General features: G+C 41.9%; 1 protein-coding gene across 2 annotated transcripts in view; it reads right to left on the reverse strand.

Annotated features, from left to right (window-relative positions):
- The window catches only part of PDE4B (phosphodiesterase 4B), a 378,929-nt gene that overhangs the window by 325,650 nt on the left and 37,510 nt on the right, over positions 1-15,769 (reverse strand). For both annotated transcript variants that reach the window (XM_030572883.1, XM_030572884.1), the window contains exon 2: positions 6,556-6,669. In XM_030572883.1, the coding sequence (XP_030428743.1) occupies positions 6,556-6,597 (42 nt within the window). In that variant the 5' untranslated portion in view covers positions 6,598-6,669. The remainder of the gene's footprint in view (positions 1-6,555; positions 6,670-15,769) is intronic.

Here is a 15,769-nt window from a genome sequence, read left to right on the forward strand (position 1 = left end):
TGAAATGCAAAATCTCAGCCAATGCCACCTGCTACTTGTTTCAGATCATATTTTAAAAACTAGGAATTTAAAACCTATTCATGTTCTCAAACACTGAGGTCAGATTCTGCCATCTTCACCTTGAGCAGTACTTTACTCCACAAGTAGTACATCTGAACTCAGTGGGACTCTTTAACAGATTAAGGAATGGCATTCACATAAAGATAGGAGAATTTGAAATATTATTCCTGTTAATTTCTTTACAGGATATGATTAAAATACATCTACAACTTGTATTTGACTATGAATTTCAGCTTAAATAGATTTGATCAAATATTCCTCCCTCTGTGGAGAAGGTTAATATAAGAAAGATGAACTTCCTAGCAGGGCTGGCTCCAGGCACCAGCTAAAGAAGCAGGTGCTTGGGGCGGCCAATAAAAAAGGGGCGGCCTTCCGGCTGCTATAGGGGCGCCAAGTCCGGGCCTTCGGCAATTCAGAAGCAGGTCCCTCAGTCCCTCTCGAAGCGAAAGACACGCCGCTCAACTGCTGCCGAAGAGTGGAGCGCTGCGATCGCGCTGCCACGGCTTGTCCTTTTTTTTTTTTGCTGCTTGGGGCAGCAGAAAACCTGGAGCCGGCCCTGCATCTTACAATTGTTTTATTGATAGCTATACAGTCTTGCCTTCTGAACTTTGGACAAATAAAAACAACAGGCCTGTGGGTCCCGGAGCCTGAAACCCTCACTCACATGATGCAAGAGGCTTGATGTAAAGTTGGGGAATTTAAACTACATAAATTAATAGTTTAGTTGAGAATATTCTAAGAATTTAAAAAAAAAGCTGCAGAAATATAATACATTTCTCCCCCAGAAAGACAGATTTAAATTCCCCAACTTTACATCAAGCCTCAGTTAACTTATCCTGCAAAAGTCACCAAAACAGATAGACATTTCCTTCTACAAACCATAAAGGTTCATTGTTGGGTGTAAATTTAAAATGGAATTCCTATTTTATAAAAGGCATTTAGCTCAAAACAATAGAGCAAAATGGCCAAGGATTTCATTTTTAAATGGGCAGCTAAAGTTAGATTCCTACATTCATCTTTTTATAGTTGCCTAGTTGTACGCAGTTTCACCTATAATAATTTAATGAGAGATTTGCAAATAATTATAGCTGGATGAAAATTTTGACGGAAACTGGGCAGGCAGGTGGTCTCCTGGAATCCATGGTTCCTGAGGGTCCCCAGTTTTCTGGCAACCAGACAGACTCCCCTGCTTGCTTCCCAGCAGCGCAACAAGCTGGCAGACTGGGTTCCCCTGGTCCCCAGCTGGTGGGCTGCCAGGCTCACCAGATTGGTCTGCTCCTCACTTGACTGGCTCACCAAGCTATCCTGACAGTCCACTCTCCCCGAGCTATTCGGTGGCCATGCACCTGGCTGACTTCCTGGACAGCTAGCTCCTGGCTGCCCACCTCCTCAGCTAGCTGCTTTTCCAGACTCCTGCAGGGCCAATGAGCCCATCCAACAGCCAGCAAGTACAAGAATTCTGTTTTGATTCTCCCAAAATGGAACTTTTCTGGGAATCTCTTCCTGTGAAAATATTGTGTGTTTTTGATTTTTTGCCCCCACAAGGGATTTTAAAAAGTTTTTAAAATGTGATTTATTTTTATTTATTTATTCGTTCATTTATTTATTTATTTTTGGTGAGAAGAGAAAACCATTTTCTAGTCAGCTCTCTATAGAACCACAAAAGAGATGTTTGGATTTAGTGCTGGTGAAAGGTGAGACAGATGCAAGATCTGGTAAGCATAAGGAGTTCAAATGACTATACTGAAATGTACCACTGAGACATGGACTTTTGGGACAGTAAGTATTAAAGTGGGTTTGCTGGCAAATCTCCCAGACAAACAAACAACAGGTAAGGTAAACATTTATCCCAATCATTGATGTGTTGGTCCACAAACGTTTTCAACATCATTTCAAGGATTCCGTTAAATCTCTCAACCAGCCTGTTAGTCTGGGCTGGTAGGAAGATGACCAGAAGTGTTGAACCACACATTTCTCCATAGCCCTTTACGTAGGGCAGACAAAGTTTGACTCTGATCAGTCCAAACCTCACGGGGAAAACCCACCCAGTTAAATATTTTTAGCAAAGTGTCAGCCACCTTGTCTGCCTCAGAGCTACTGCTTCTGGATAGCAAGAGACATAATCTATTAGTACCAGAATATACTTTTTCCTTCTCCAGGTAACTTTGCTAGGAGGCCACACAATGTCCGTAATGACTCTCTGAAAGGGTTACTCTATGATTGGAAGGGGGAATCAGGGCAGCCTTACCTTTGTCTGAACTGCAAGAAGCCCGAAACCCAGTTCTGATAAACCTGGCCTTTGACAAACCATTTCCAGTTTTTACAAACATCTCTAATACAGGGCTTGGGACTGGGCTGATGCAAAATCGTAAGAAAAGGGAAGAGACATCCCAGCGTATCTGAGCAAGAAATCACTTCCAAGTGTAAAACTACACAACAGTTGAAAAAGAATATTTTGTAGTGGTATGGGCCCTCAGCAAATTTCAGCCTTATCTTTTTGGACAACACTTCACTGTATATACAGATCACTCACTATTCACCTGGTTGCATCAGATGAAACAGATGAATGTCAAGCTGCTAAGTGGAGAATGGTACTCCAAGATTATGATGTTGAAGTAATTTATGTTAAAATGAATACAAACTCAGTCACTGATGCTTTGTCCAGGAATTAATTCAATGGCTCTCCTGAGGGTGCCAGACAGCCACACTTGCTAATACCCACTTCTGTTGGGGGTGGGGTGATGCGATAGTTGTGAGACCTGGGAAGTGCAAGAAACTCAAAACAACTATGTTGAAATGTGCCAGACAAGCATGGACTCTTGCGATAATAAGTGTTAAGTGGATTTCCTGGGGAATCCCTGGAGAATGGTTAATGCAAATTACACAACCCCAGTTATGCAAGAACCCAGCTTTTTGAAACTATGCCCTCAGGAGAGGGCCACTGACTTATAGAATCATAGAATATCAGGGTTGGAAGGGACCTCAAGAGGTCATCTAGTCCAACCCCCTGCTCAAAGCAGGACCAATTCCCAACTAACTAAATCATCCCAGCCAGGGCTTTGTCAAGCCTGACCTTAAAAACCTCTAAGGAAGGAGATTCCACCACCTTCCTCGATAACCCATTCCAGTGCTTCACCACCCTCCTAGTGAAAAAGTTTTCCTAATATCCAACCTAAACCTCCTGCACTCTAACTTGAGATCATTACTCCCTGTTATGTCATCTGCTACCACTGAGAACAATCTAGATCCATCCTCTTTGGAACCCCCTTTCAGGTAGTTGAAAGCAGCTATCAAATCCCCCTTCATTTCTTCTCTTCTGCAGACTAAACAATCCCAGTTCCCTCAGCCTCGCCTCATAAGTCATGTGCTCCAGCCCCTTAATCATTTTTATTGCCCTCGGCTGGACTCTTTCCAATTTTTCCATATCCTTCTTGTAGTGTGGGGCCAAAACTGGACACAGTACTCCAGATGAGGCCTCACCAATGTCAAATAGAGGGGAACGATCACATCCCTCGATCTGCTGGCAATGCCCCTACTTATATAGCCCAAAATGCCGTTAGGCTTTATCTAACTTGCTCCTTGATCCTGGAAATTAAAGGCCCAGGCTGTATGAAGAAATAGCTGAACTGTGCAGTGAGAAACTGGTTCCTGATCTAAAAACTGACATGAACTTGGGACCAACAGGGAAAACCCAGTTGTTGCGTTTGAAAGACTGACACCTACTAAAGCCCTATGTCAGGGCTGAGGGTGACCTCTGGTAAGCTTTTAGCATATAATTTAGGTTCTTTCATTCATATATGTTTTCTCTGTAATGCTTTTGTCCTACAAATAAATGTAAGTTTATAAAGGTTGGTTGGTAAATGGTGGACAATCTTATAGCCATTGGAGAAAGAATAAACTGCAGGTGCTGAACTCTGGTCATACCTGCTGGGATATCGCAGTGAGTATAAGCCTAACCTCCAGTCTGAAGGGAGAAAGACATGGGTCTCCATCCCAAGAGAAGTGATGGCTGAGAAGCTTAAGCTTTAAGCAGATGCCTCAAGGAAGACCAGGTAGGTGGGTCAAAGGTGCAGTCAATCCTGAAACTGACACATATATGGTGTCAGTGTGTGCGATCCAGAACAGTGGGGAACTGTCAAAGTGCCAAAAACAGTGACAGCAAGTACTGTAGAAGGGAAAAGCACAGTGAAAAGTCTCAGTGGGGGGGAAGGGGAAGGTACAGTGAAAAGAAAATGAGTTATGAAAAGCTGGAAAAAAGGCAAATGGTTGAGATATGCTGAAAAAGGCAGTTCAACACTGAAGAGCTCAAAGTCACAGCTCATTGACCAAATATACACCAAGGACCAGAAGAGGAATCCTCAGGCAACATCCAGGATCCCAGGCAACATCCAGCCATTGGAAGGGAGTCCAGCAGGCAGGAGAAATCTTGAGGGGGAGGGAAGCTGGGAAGAAGCTGGCATATGCAGCAGTCATGCTCCATCCAGATTAGGTGAACCACTGCAACTGGGATCATGGAGAGACTAACAGAGCAAGAGAATCTGTGGCTGGAGAGGGAAAGATTGCACCTGGAAGCCCAGATGCTTGCAGCTCAGGAGCAAGAGTACAGATCAGGAGAAGCGGCATCAGCATGAGTGAGAAAAAGAAGGATTATCAACTTCAGCTCAATACGGAAAAATTGCACCGGCAAAACAATCTGGTAGGTGGAGCCAGATCCCATGTACCTATCTGCGGGATGGCACAGACTCCAAATTATTTCCTCGCTTTAAGAGGAGGATGTACATGTTTTTTAAATGGACCAGGTGGAGCAGGAGGACATAGTATGGTATCTGACTCCACTACTGTTAGGGACAGACTTTCTTGATGATCCAGCAAATGGACAGCATCTTTTGTCCAAGGGGGCCCCACAATTCTTGCAGAAGGGTTGGAAAGACTTAGGCCTACTAGGGCCCCATAAGACTGATAGGTGACTCCTGGTATGTTTACTGGGTGTTTAAATTTCCTTATTGTTTTAATACATTTTCTCTGTAATGCTTTTACATTAAGAACAACAGAGCTTGCTTAGAAAGTTCTGTGATAACTTGTAACAGCTGGCAATACACTCTTCTTATCCCTCAGCGAAAAAGCAAAACACAGAATTGATCTTTTGGCACACTGGTTTCAAAAAACCCCATCAGAGGGGAGTGGGACAAGGGTCCCCACCTAGAGACAAGTGATGGCGGGAGTCCTGATTTGGCACTCCTGGAGTAAACCACGGAGGGAGGAATACAGGTGAAGTTACCTGACAAAAAGCATTGGCTTGACAGCACCTGACAGAGCCACTGAAGGACAAGCTTCAGACATACTATTCTGTCAGCAGGCTTCACCTCTGATATAGAGTGGAGGAGGAGATTCTTTTGTGGGTGGCAGAGGCAGTTTAGTCACCAAGATTCATACAGTTCTTGGCCTCTTTAATGAGTTGCCAATTAGTGCAGAGCTGTACAGCATGGTGGAGAATTTGTGATGTGAGAGCAGGGACTGAGACCTATCAAACTCATCTTATATAGTGGGTTACCAAACATCCATTATATAGAAACATATATCCATTGATTCAAACTAGTGACCTACAGGTGAAAGGTTCTGTACCTTATTCACATTGTCTGAACGGCAGCCAGTTCCCCAACAGATACTACCTTCAGAGAGGGTAATTTTTGTATGCTGACACACACACACACACACACACACACACACACACACACACACACACACACACTAAAATTACCCTTTCCAATTAGTACTTGCTGGGGAATTGGCAATCTCAAGGATAATGCTAATTAACCATTATACGTAACACCTACACACAAACCCCAACTACATTAGAAGAATATTAAAAAATGGCTGCTGCAGGTATTAAAAGTGCTGGAGTGACATTGAAAATGTAACATCGTTACATACACTCTGAGAGAGGATGATTTTTCATTTTTAAAGATTACAAACTGTAACAAACAAGGCAATTACTGCTGTGATTATCATTGCCATCATTACAAATTGATGCATTTCTCCTGAGAATAGGAAGTGGAATTTAACTAATAAAGGATTATTGTGGCAAGAAGAATGATAGATTAGTATATCAGCACATGGGGTGTTAAGAAACCACAGCAGTGAGTGCTGTAAAAATGCTTATAAATATATAATTACAGCAAATCCACAAAGTGTGGATCCAGTTTGTGGTTGGGCTCAGGTCCATCTCTCTCTTACAGTCTAATGAAGTAGAATGTTGAAGCACAGACTCTGCATTAGCAACAGAAAAGAGTTTACATTATTATTTTTAATCAATGGACCTTACTCTTCTCTCACTTACACTGCTATAACTTAGGAGTAACTGCAAGGAAGTCAGTAACTCTAGGAGCAACTCCAGTGTAAAGCCAGCCTATGTGAAAGTAGAATCAGGCTGTGTGTTCTGTTCTGAAAAAAATATACTGGAATGAACAAACCTTGACTTTTTTAAAAAAAACTTACGTCATCTGCTGTAACCGTCATGACACTTCTGCTTTTCTTCATTATAGAGATGAAAAAGGCACCTGTTCGTGTCAACCGCTTTTGTTCAATCCAATTTCTCCCAAGACAGTAAACCTATAAGAAAAAGTGGGAAGCCTTTGTATTCTTGAGTAATAAGCTATGTAGTTGATTGATAACATGGTTAGCTGGCTTACAGTTTACAGCTAACAGCATGTTTTCATAAAGTGCTTTGCAGCAGAAGTCCAAGCACAAGGATCCCAAGTGTGTAATTACATAAAAGTGTAACATTCTATTTGCAAAATAATAATTTAATTAGTAATGAGTATTCTTTCTAAAAAAAAAAATCAGTGTTCTCAGAGTTTGGGAATATAAATTTGGAACAACTAGGGCTGTCAAACAATTAAAAAAATTAATCACAATAAATCACAAGATTAAAAAATAATCACTATTAATCACAGTTTTAATTGCGTTGTTAAATAACAGAATACCGTTTATTTAAATATTTTTGGATGTTTTCTACATTTTCAAATATAATGATTTCAATTACAACATAGAATACAAAGTGTACAGTGCTCACTTTATAAGATTATTTATTACAAATATTTGTACTGTAAAAAAGAAAAAAGAAATAGTATTTTCAATTCACCTCATATAAGTACTGTAGTGCAATCTCTTTATTGTGAAAGTGCATCTTAAATAAAAATAATAATAAAATAAAATAATAATAAGGATCTGTATCAGTTACATAACTGCACTCAAAAACAAAATAATGTAAAACTTTAGAGCCTATAAGTCCACTCAGTCCTACTTCTTGTTCAGCCAATCACTAAGACAAACAAGTTTGTTTACATTTACAGGAGACAATGCTGCCCGCTTCTTACTTACAACGTCACCTGAAAGTGAGACCAGGCGTTCACATGACATTGTTGTAGCCGTGGTTGCAAAGTATTCCAGTAAACGCTTCCATACTGATGAGTTCTGCACATTAATTTTCATCATGTAAGTCAGCATATTCCACAACTCATCTCTCTCCCATTTTGGAAGCCACTTCAGATTCTTAAACCTTGGGTCGAATGCTGTAGATATCTTTAGAAATCTCACATTGGTACCTTCTTTGCGTCTTGCCAAATCTGTACTGAAAGTGTTCTTAAATCGAACAAATGTGTTGGATCATCAACTGAGGCTGCTGTAACACGAAATATATGGCAGAATGCAGGGAAAACCACAGAGCAGGAGCAGGGCTGGTGCAACCACTTAGGCAGACTAGGCAGTTGCCTAGGGCTCCGAGATTTGGGGGAGCCAAAAAGCACCCCCAAATTTTTTTTTAAATGGTTGAGCAGCCGCTGCTGCTGGGACAGAGAGGGAGTCTGAGCTGCCGGTGGCAGCCGGCAGACCAGGGGGTCCCCCGGGTCAGGGCGCCGTTGCCGGCAGCCCAGGGCTTCCTCTGGTCAGCGCGCCACCGCAGCAGCCAGCAGCCCAGGGCTTCCTTTGGGTCAGCGCACCAGCAGGGCCACCCAGAGAGGGGGGCAATTTGCCCCAGGCCCCGCAGATGCCCCGAGAGTTTTTCGAGGCCCCTGGAGCGGGGTCCTTCACTCGCTCCGGGAGCCCCAGAAAACTCTCGCGGGGCCCGGGCCCTAGAGCGGCTTCTGCTCCCGGTCCTCGCTGGCGGGGAGTCCTTCCGCTCCGGGGCGGAAGGACCCCCCCGCTGGTGAATTACCGCTGAAGCGGGACCCGCTGCCAACATACAGCCCAGTCTTTGGTGGTAATTCGGTGGCGGGAGGCCCTTCCGCTCTGGGACCAGTCACGGAAGTGCTTCGGAGACCCCCGGCGGGGGCCCTCCGCCACAGAATTACCACTGAAGACCTGGCTGCACTTCGGCAGCTGGTCCTGCTTCAGCGGCAATTCGGTGGCGGGAGTCCCCGCAGCGGGTCTCCGGGGCACTTCGGCGGCGGGTCCCAGAGCGGAAGGGCCCTCCGCCACCAAATTACCGCCAAAGCGGGGGCCCCCTGCCGCCGAAGACCCCAAGCCCCCAGAATCCTCTGGGCTGCCCTGGTGCGCCGCTGGCAACCCAGGGAAGTCCCATGGGTCAGCACGCCGCTGCCGGCAGCCGCCAGCCCAGGGGTTCCACTGCGCAGTCCTGCTTGGAGAGGATGCGGAGCAGAGATGAGCTGGGGTGGGGAGGTACCACAGGGCTTCTCAGGCCAGGGGGTGGGGAGCTGCCACGGGGGCAGGCGGCACACTTCAGGGCGGGGAGCTGCTGCAGGGCTGTGGGGGTGCAAGGTGGAAGTTTCACCTAGGGCACGAAACTTCCTTGCACCGGCCCTGAGCAGGAGACATACAAGGAGTTGAGTCACAAATTTAATTAACTCTTTTTTTTTTTTTTTTTTTAAACAAGTAGCATCAGCATAGAAGCATATGCTCTGTAATGGTGGTCAAAGCAAGAAGGGGCATACAGATGTTTAGTATACTTGGATACCTTGCAACTCTGGCTACAATAGTGCCATGAGAACTTCTGGTCTCACTTTTAGGTGACACTGTAAGTAAGAAGCGGGCAGCATTATCTCCCGTAAATGTAAACAAACTTGTTTGCCTTAGCAACTGGCTGAAAAAGAAGTAGGACGGAGTAGACTTGTAGACTCTAAAGTTTTACATTAATTTTGTTTTTGAGTGGTCATGTAACAGATACAAATCTACATTCATAAATTACATTTTCACAATAAAGAGATTGCACTACAGTACTTATGAAGTGAATTGAAAAATACTATATATTTTATCTTTTTACAGTGCAAATATTTGTAATCAAAAGTAATCATATAAAGTCAGCACTGGACACTTTGTATTCTGTGTTGTAATTGAAATCATTATATTTGAAAATGTAGAAAAACATCCAAATATATTTATAATACATTTAAATTATATTATATTATCATGTAACTGTGTGATTAAAACTGCAATTAATCATGATTAATTTTTTTTAATCGAGTTAATTTTTTTTAAGTTAATCATTTGAGTTAACTGTGATTGACAGCCCTAGTAACAACCTTAGAAATATAGGGCCAAATCCTGTGGTTCCTACTTAGTTTTTTAAACAAGTTCTTACTCAGAAGTATATCACAGAAAGTCCCAGGTTTGAGTTAACTGGCCCTTACAGAAATTAGTAATAGGAAATATTTATATTCATATTTTAACTCACACAGTAACTCTCAAAAATATAAAGGCTCTGTTCAATATCATACATGCATTAATCCACTTCTATACTGTAGTCCTCTCTTGGGTGAGACATTGCAGCCACTTTGGGCAAGCAGCACTACATAGCAGCATTTAGAAAAAAAATGAAAAATAACTAACCAGATGAAACTGCAGAGGAAGACAGAACATAATAATTCACTCACCTAGGAATCTGGCCAGGACACCAGGTGTTAAAGACCTTACTCTTTCTTATTATGAACTGAGTACTTATGAAAAGGTGCCAGAGGGACAGCTCTGAAAAGGAAAACCCTTGATGTTTTTCACAGAACAGATACAGCTGCAGTGCAAGCTTTTGCACACTGTCAATATGTCTCTACCCTGGCTTGGAAAGATTAACTCTGGGGTGAGAGGACAACTCACTAACTGGCCTCTCTGTTGAGACTACCAGTAAAAGGGTCAAGTAGTACCAGTTGTGGTGGTGCTTTTCATGGTGAAGACAACTCTCTAGAGGAATTTAACCAAGACCAAACAACCCTCAGATGGTGAAAGCTTTGAAAGATATAGGTAGTACCTGAACTTTAATACACTATGGCTCCAATCCTACACTGAAGTCAGGGGTAGTTCAGACATGAAAAGAAAGAATGTAGTATCAAGCTGTAACTGTGTGCCAGGAGCCAGCAAAATCATGCACATATGAATTAGGATTAAACCACTGAGGATGAGGTGTTTGTAACATGCTCAGTATCATGCATGTTCAGACAGCATTCACAGGCTATTTCAAAATTCACCATATTACTTCACAATTCAAACAGATTCCTTCCTGGTTCAGAGGCAGCTATAGAAATTCTAACACAGCGTAACAACTCTGCTCCCATTAAATGCCATTTAGATTACACCACCACCACCACCACACCATTTACAGAAATAACACACAAGAAAAAATCCAACTCGTTCTAAGCAGAATGCTTTGGGTTAACGAGCACAAAGTGTTTGATCAGAGACATCTAGAAAGCTACCCTACCATGCTACAAGGACTCGATGCTCACACAGCTGCTGCTCATTTTATAAGAAAAGCATTGCAGCATATCCTTTCCCTTTAGAGTAGATCACTCTACAAAGAACATTAACATATGGTGCCAGCAATGTAGCTAAGTCTGATACCAGTCCCAGCTGTGACACAAGCACTACACATGCTTCCAGTTGCTTTAATTCCCGTAGGGATTCAGACAACTCTCTCACACCCGCACCTCTTCAGGGCTTTATACACACACACACACACACACACACACACACACACCTCTTCATCATCAGCCAAAGCATTCAAATCCCTCAGATCCATGCCAGACATCCTTATCTGTAAGAGCACAAGCACCATCACACAGCGCTGCAAGGTATTAGTTCTATATTCTTTGCCGCAGCAGCACAGGGGAAGAGCAAAATAACCTTTTTAAAAGGCACCTAAGAGCTGGGGGCAGAGGGAGGAGGGAAGAGGTATTGCACAGGCACAAAGTGTGACCATCCTGGGGCAGAAGGCCACAAGACATGCTGCGCATAAGCAAATGAGGATGAGGTAGGGGTTAGAGCAGTGAAACAAGGGTTGACAAAATGGCAAAAATTGGAGCATTCTGATGATTGCCTCTCAACTGCACTGCTATGTCACTACTTAGATGGGCAGGGTTTAAATGGGCAGCCTAGAGATGAAAGGCTCCATATCCCATTAACAACCTAACAACATCCTGTGATGCCACAATAAAAATAGTGAGTTAAATGCAGTGATGATGCTGTAAATTACATCTTCTTGTGCCAAAACAAGCTGTCTGCAACACAAGGACAATTTACCTCCACGGAGGGCAGATAGTCTTTCTGTTACTGTCAAATGGGATTTCTGCTGGGAACAGAGCTTTAATTTCCACTCAAGCCCCATACAAGCTGCTCTGGTCGCACAGTCTACAAAACCACTAACCCACCACACCCTCCACCTGCAGTAATCATGCATTCTTTCTAGCCAGCACTCTCCACTTTTGGCCTTATACCCGTTCTTTATAATCATCCATGCAACTGAGGTTCTGGAATCACAACCTGGTCCTCCAGCAAAGTTCTGATACCAATGACCTTGCCTAGGATTATGCAAAAAATCAGTCTGTGTACACTATTAGGGAATTTGCTTCAATGACTTTTCTACAGAAAAAAATGCAATAAGGAAGAACAATTTTATTCTGATACATGCATCTCCAAGCAATGCCAAGGGAAACACTGAACATTTCTGTCAGAGTTAATTGCCTCTACAAATATAGATTTAATGGGTATTTTAGTGAAATGAGCTATAGCCTTCTCAGCCTGAATGAAAGCTTTCACTGGGGGGTGGGAGGGGGGAGTGACATCGCCAAGGATTATCTATCTAGGTCCCTTTTTGGCTTCCCATCATTCTAGTAGGTAAGAGATTAGGCTTCTATTCTGCAGAAAAATAGAAATGTCTCTGTGTAGATTTATTTTATTTCCCACATATTTGTATTGAAAATTATATAAAACTAAATTTCTGTGCTATATAGATCCTTGAATTCTATTACAAGCAGTGTTACATTATAATAAAGCTCAAACTACTTGTTTAGTTTCCTTGTAAAAGCACCACATACGCCTTACCCAACTCTTCTGTATGCCACTGACAAAAAGTAAAACAAATTGCTGTACCATCTGCTCACGACCTCTCCCTGTCTTTGAAATGGAAATTGAATTGTTGAGAGGGCCACCGACAGATCATATTAGCATGTTGTGACTTAAAAGAAAGACCACTCTAAGCTAGTACCATGTCCCATTTTAGGGCACATTATGTTCCACAGTTAAGAGCCACACCAGGTGTCTCATTCCTCAAGGTGACAAAGGCAGGGTACATCATATAAAGCTCAGTAACAAATTCATTTCCAGCTAGCAGCAAGCATTACATTCAAAAAAGAAGATTAACTCCTATCTCATCTGCAGGGCTAGTGCTACAATACGGTGCTGATAAAATGAGAAGTGATTGAAATGTCAGCAAAAGGGGAAACGAAATAGCTAATAATGAAAAGAAGGAGTAGGTGGAAAAAACCCTCTAAACAGACTGTGTAGTTGATGGAATTCCTCTCAGGCAAAGCCAAACACGTCACATTTTTATTTGAATTTCTTTATAAAAACAACAAGATGGTTAACACCCTTCCTACACAAATAATCAAAATCACAAAAAGAGAAAAAAGAAGAGAAGAGCTAACTCTCTCTTCCGGCCAACCAAAATACTTAAAAATCAAAAACCCACCACCTTCACTTACAATTGAGAACCCCTTATATAAGCTAAGTCAGACAGACATCACTTCAACAGCATGAAAAAGGCTCTGTAGCTAAAATGTTAGCAGATAACATCCCTCTCATCTGCTACAGGGACATCTCAAACACAAACACTCACTTTTTTCGAAATCATATTTCTGTGAGGATTTTTATTCTCTTCTACATGGTTATTTCCATTGGAAGAATCCTAGCCATATTGTTCCTTGGACAATTATTAAACAGGCTGCTCATTTAATTTAGACAGTCTCTTGAAGTTCCCTTAATTTAATTCCTTTGCAGAATTTGAGTTGGGACCATCTTCCTGTATCACTTGTATATATTTGAAAAAAAATAATCCTTATATATAAAATGTTTTTTTTAAAAATCAAAAGTGAAAGCTCCAGATATCACTAAAGACAAAAGTAATCAGACAAAGGCTCTGGAGAGGTTTTGAAGCAGAAGCCTGGAAAGGACCACAACAGGTCATTTAGTCCAGTCCCCTGCATACAAAGCAAGACTGAACAACTAGACCTTTCCTGACAAGTGTTTGCCTAACCTGATCTTAAAAAGCTCCATTGACAGAGATTCCATAACCCCCCTGGGCAATTTGTTCCAGTGTTTAACTACCCTGACAGTTAGGAAGTTTTTCCTAATGCCCAACTTAAACCTCCTATGCTGCAGTTTAAATCCATTGCTTCTTGTCCTATCCTCAGAGGTTAAGGAGAACCATTTTTCTCCCTCCTCCTTGTAACAACCTTTTATGTACTTGAAACCTGTTATGCCTTCTTCCCCCCCCCCCCCCCCCCCCCCGTCTTATCTTCTCCAGACTAAACAAACCCAATCTTCTCTCATAGGTCATTTTCTAGACCTTTAGTAATTTTTGGTGCTTTTCTCTGGACTTTCTCCAATTTGTCCACATATTTCCTGAAATGTGGCACCCAAACAGGACACAATACTCCAGCTGAGGTCTTATCAGAGCAGAGTAGAATAGAAATACTTCTCATGTCTTGCTTACAAAACTCCTGCTGATAAATCCCAGAATGTTTGCTTTTTTTGCAACACAGTGTTACACTATTGATTCATATTTAGCTTGTGATCCTTTATAACCTCCAGATCCCTTTCCACGGTACTCCTTGCTAGACAGTCATTTCCTATTTTGTATGTGTGCAATTGATTGTTCCTTTCCAACTAGTTATGCATCCACCTTATAGTAGCTCCATCTAGGCTACCTTTCACTATTCTTTTTATGAAAAGGTCATGCAAGACAGTAACCAAAGCATTATTAAAGTCAAGATATGTCACATCTAGCGCCTCCCCCCTTCCACAAGGCTTGTTACTCTGTAAAAGAAAGCTGTTAGGTTGATTTGACATGATTTGTTCTTGACAAATCCATGTTGACTGTTACTTATCAGCTTATTATCTTCTAGGTGTTTGCAAACTGATTGCTTGATTATTTGCTCCATTATCTTTCTGGATACTAAAGTTAAGACGGCTGGTCTGTATTTCTCTGGGTTGTCCTAATTCCCTTGGAATAAGGACAAACCAGAGAATTAAGGATAGAAATAACCAAAATTTCATTTGGAAAAATGCAAGCTAACATAACAGAAGAAAAATAATCAGAAACCAAGATATTCAATTATTGGGAGATAAACTTGGAAAGCAGTAATACTGAAAGAGATCAAAAAAGTGATAGAAAATTAGACATGACTTTGCAGTGAAATATGGGAACAAAAATGATAAATCCCATTCGATTGCATGCATAGAGGCATCAAGCCCCACACCACGGTGATGAGTCTCTCTCAGGGCTTGTCTACACTACCGTTTAAATCTAAGTTACGTCATTCAGGGATATGAAAAACCACCTCGAGTGACATACCTTACATCAACTTAAAGTGGTGCCTACACTATGTCAGCGTGAGACGCTCTCTCACCGCCAATATAGCTTCTGCCTCTTCTTAAGGTGGAGTAATTACATCGATGGGAGAGTGCTCTCCCGTCAACATGAGTCTTCACCAGATGCGCTACAGCGGTGCTGAGGTGTCAGTGCAGCAGCACCAATATTAGCGCAGTAATGAAGACAAGCCCTATGTATAACTCTTGTGCAACTACACCTGTATGTTCAGTTCTGGGAACATCATTACCATAAAGTTCTAGATCAACTGATGAGACTGCAGAAAACAACAAATACTAAAGGGCCAGAGGAATAGACTTATTAGAAAAGATTAAAATAGCAGTGGATATAACTATAGCTTTGCTAAAAGATAACTAAAGTGAAAACAGATTAAGAGTCTATGAAAATTTATAGTGGTAAACATGAAGAGAAAAGAAGAATTATCTACTGTGCTAGATGGGGCACAACAAGTAGTAACAAGCAGGACAGTTTTTAAAAAAAGGAACAATTAAGATAAATATTGGGGGGAGGGAGGAGAAACTGTCTTGATAATAAGATCTTTAGGACCAAAATACAGTCTCCTACAGAAACGCTGATTCCTATAAACCTTTAAAACTAGGATGGACAAAGCACTAGAAAACATACTGTAGGGAAGAGTCCCACTCCATCAGCGGATCACTTTTGTGATCCTCTAAGAGTACTGGTAAATCTAACCCAGCTTTCCTTGCTAATTCTTTACCAATTTTTAAACATGAAGTATATTATATCCAGATGGAAAATCATATTATACACTTAAAGCCTACATTTGATGTGGATTTCATTTAGATGAGAACATTAAAA

The sequence above is a fragment of the Gopherus evgoodei genome, chromosome 8 (assembly GCF_007399415.2).
Source record: "Gopherus evgoodei ecotype Sinaloan lineage chromosome 8, rGopEvg1_v1.p, whole genome shotgun sequence".
NCBI lineage: Eukaryota > Metazoa > Chordata > Testudines > Testudinidae > Gopherus > Gopherus evgoodei.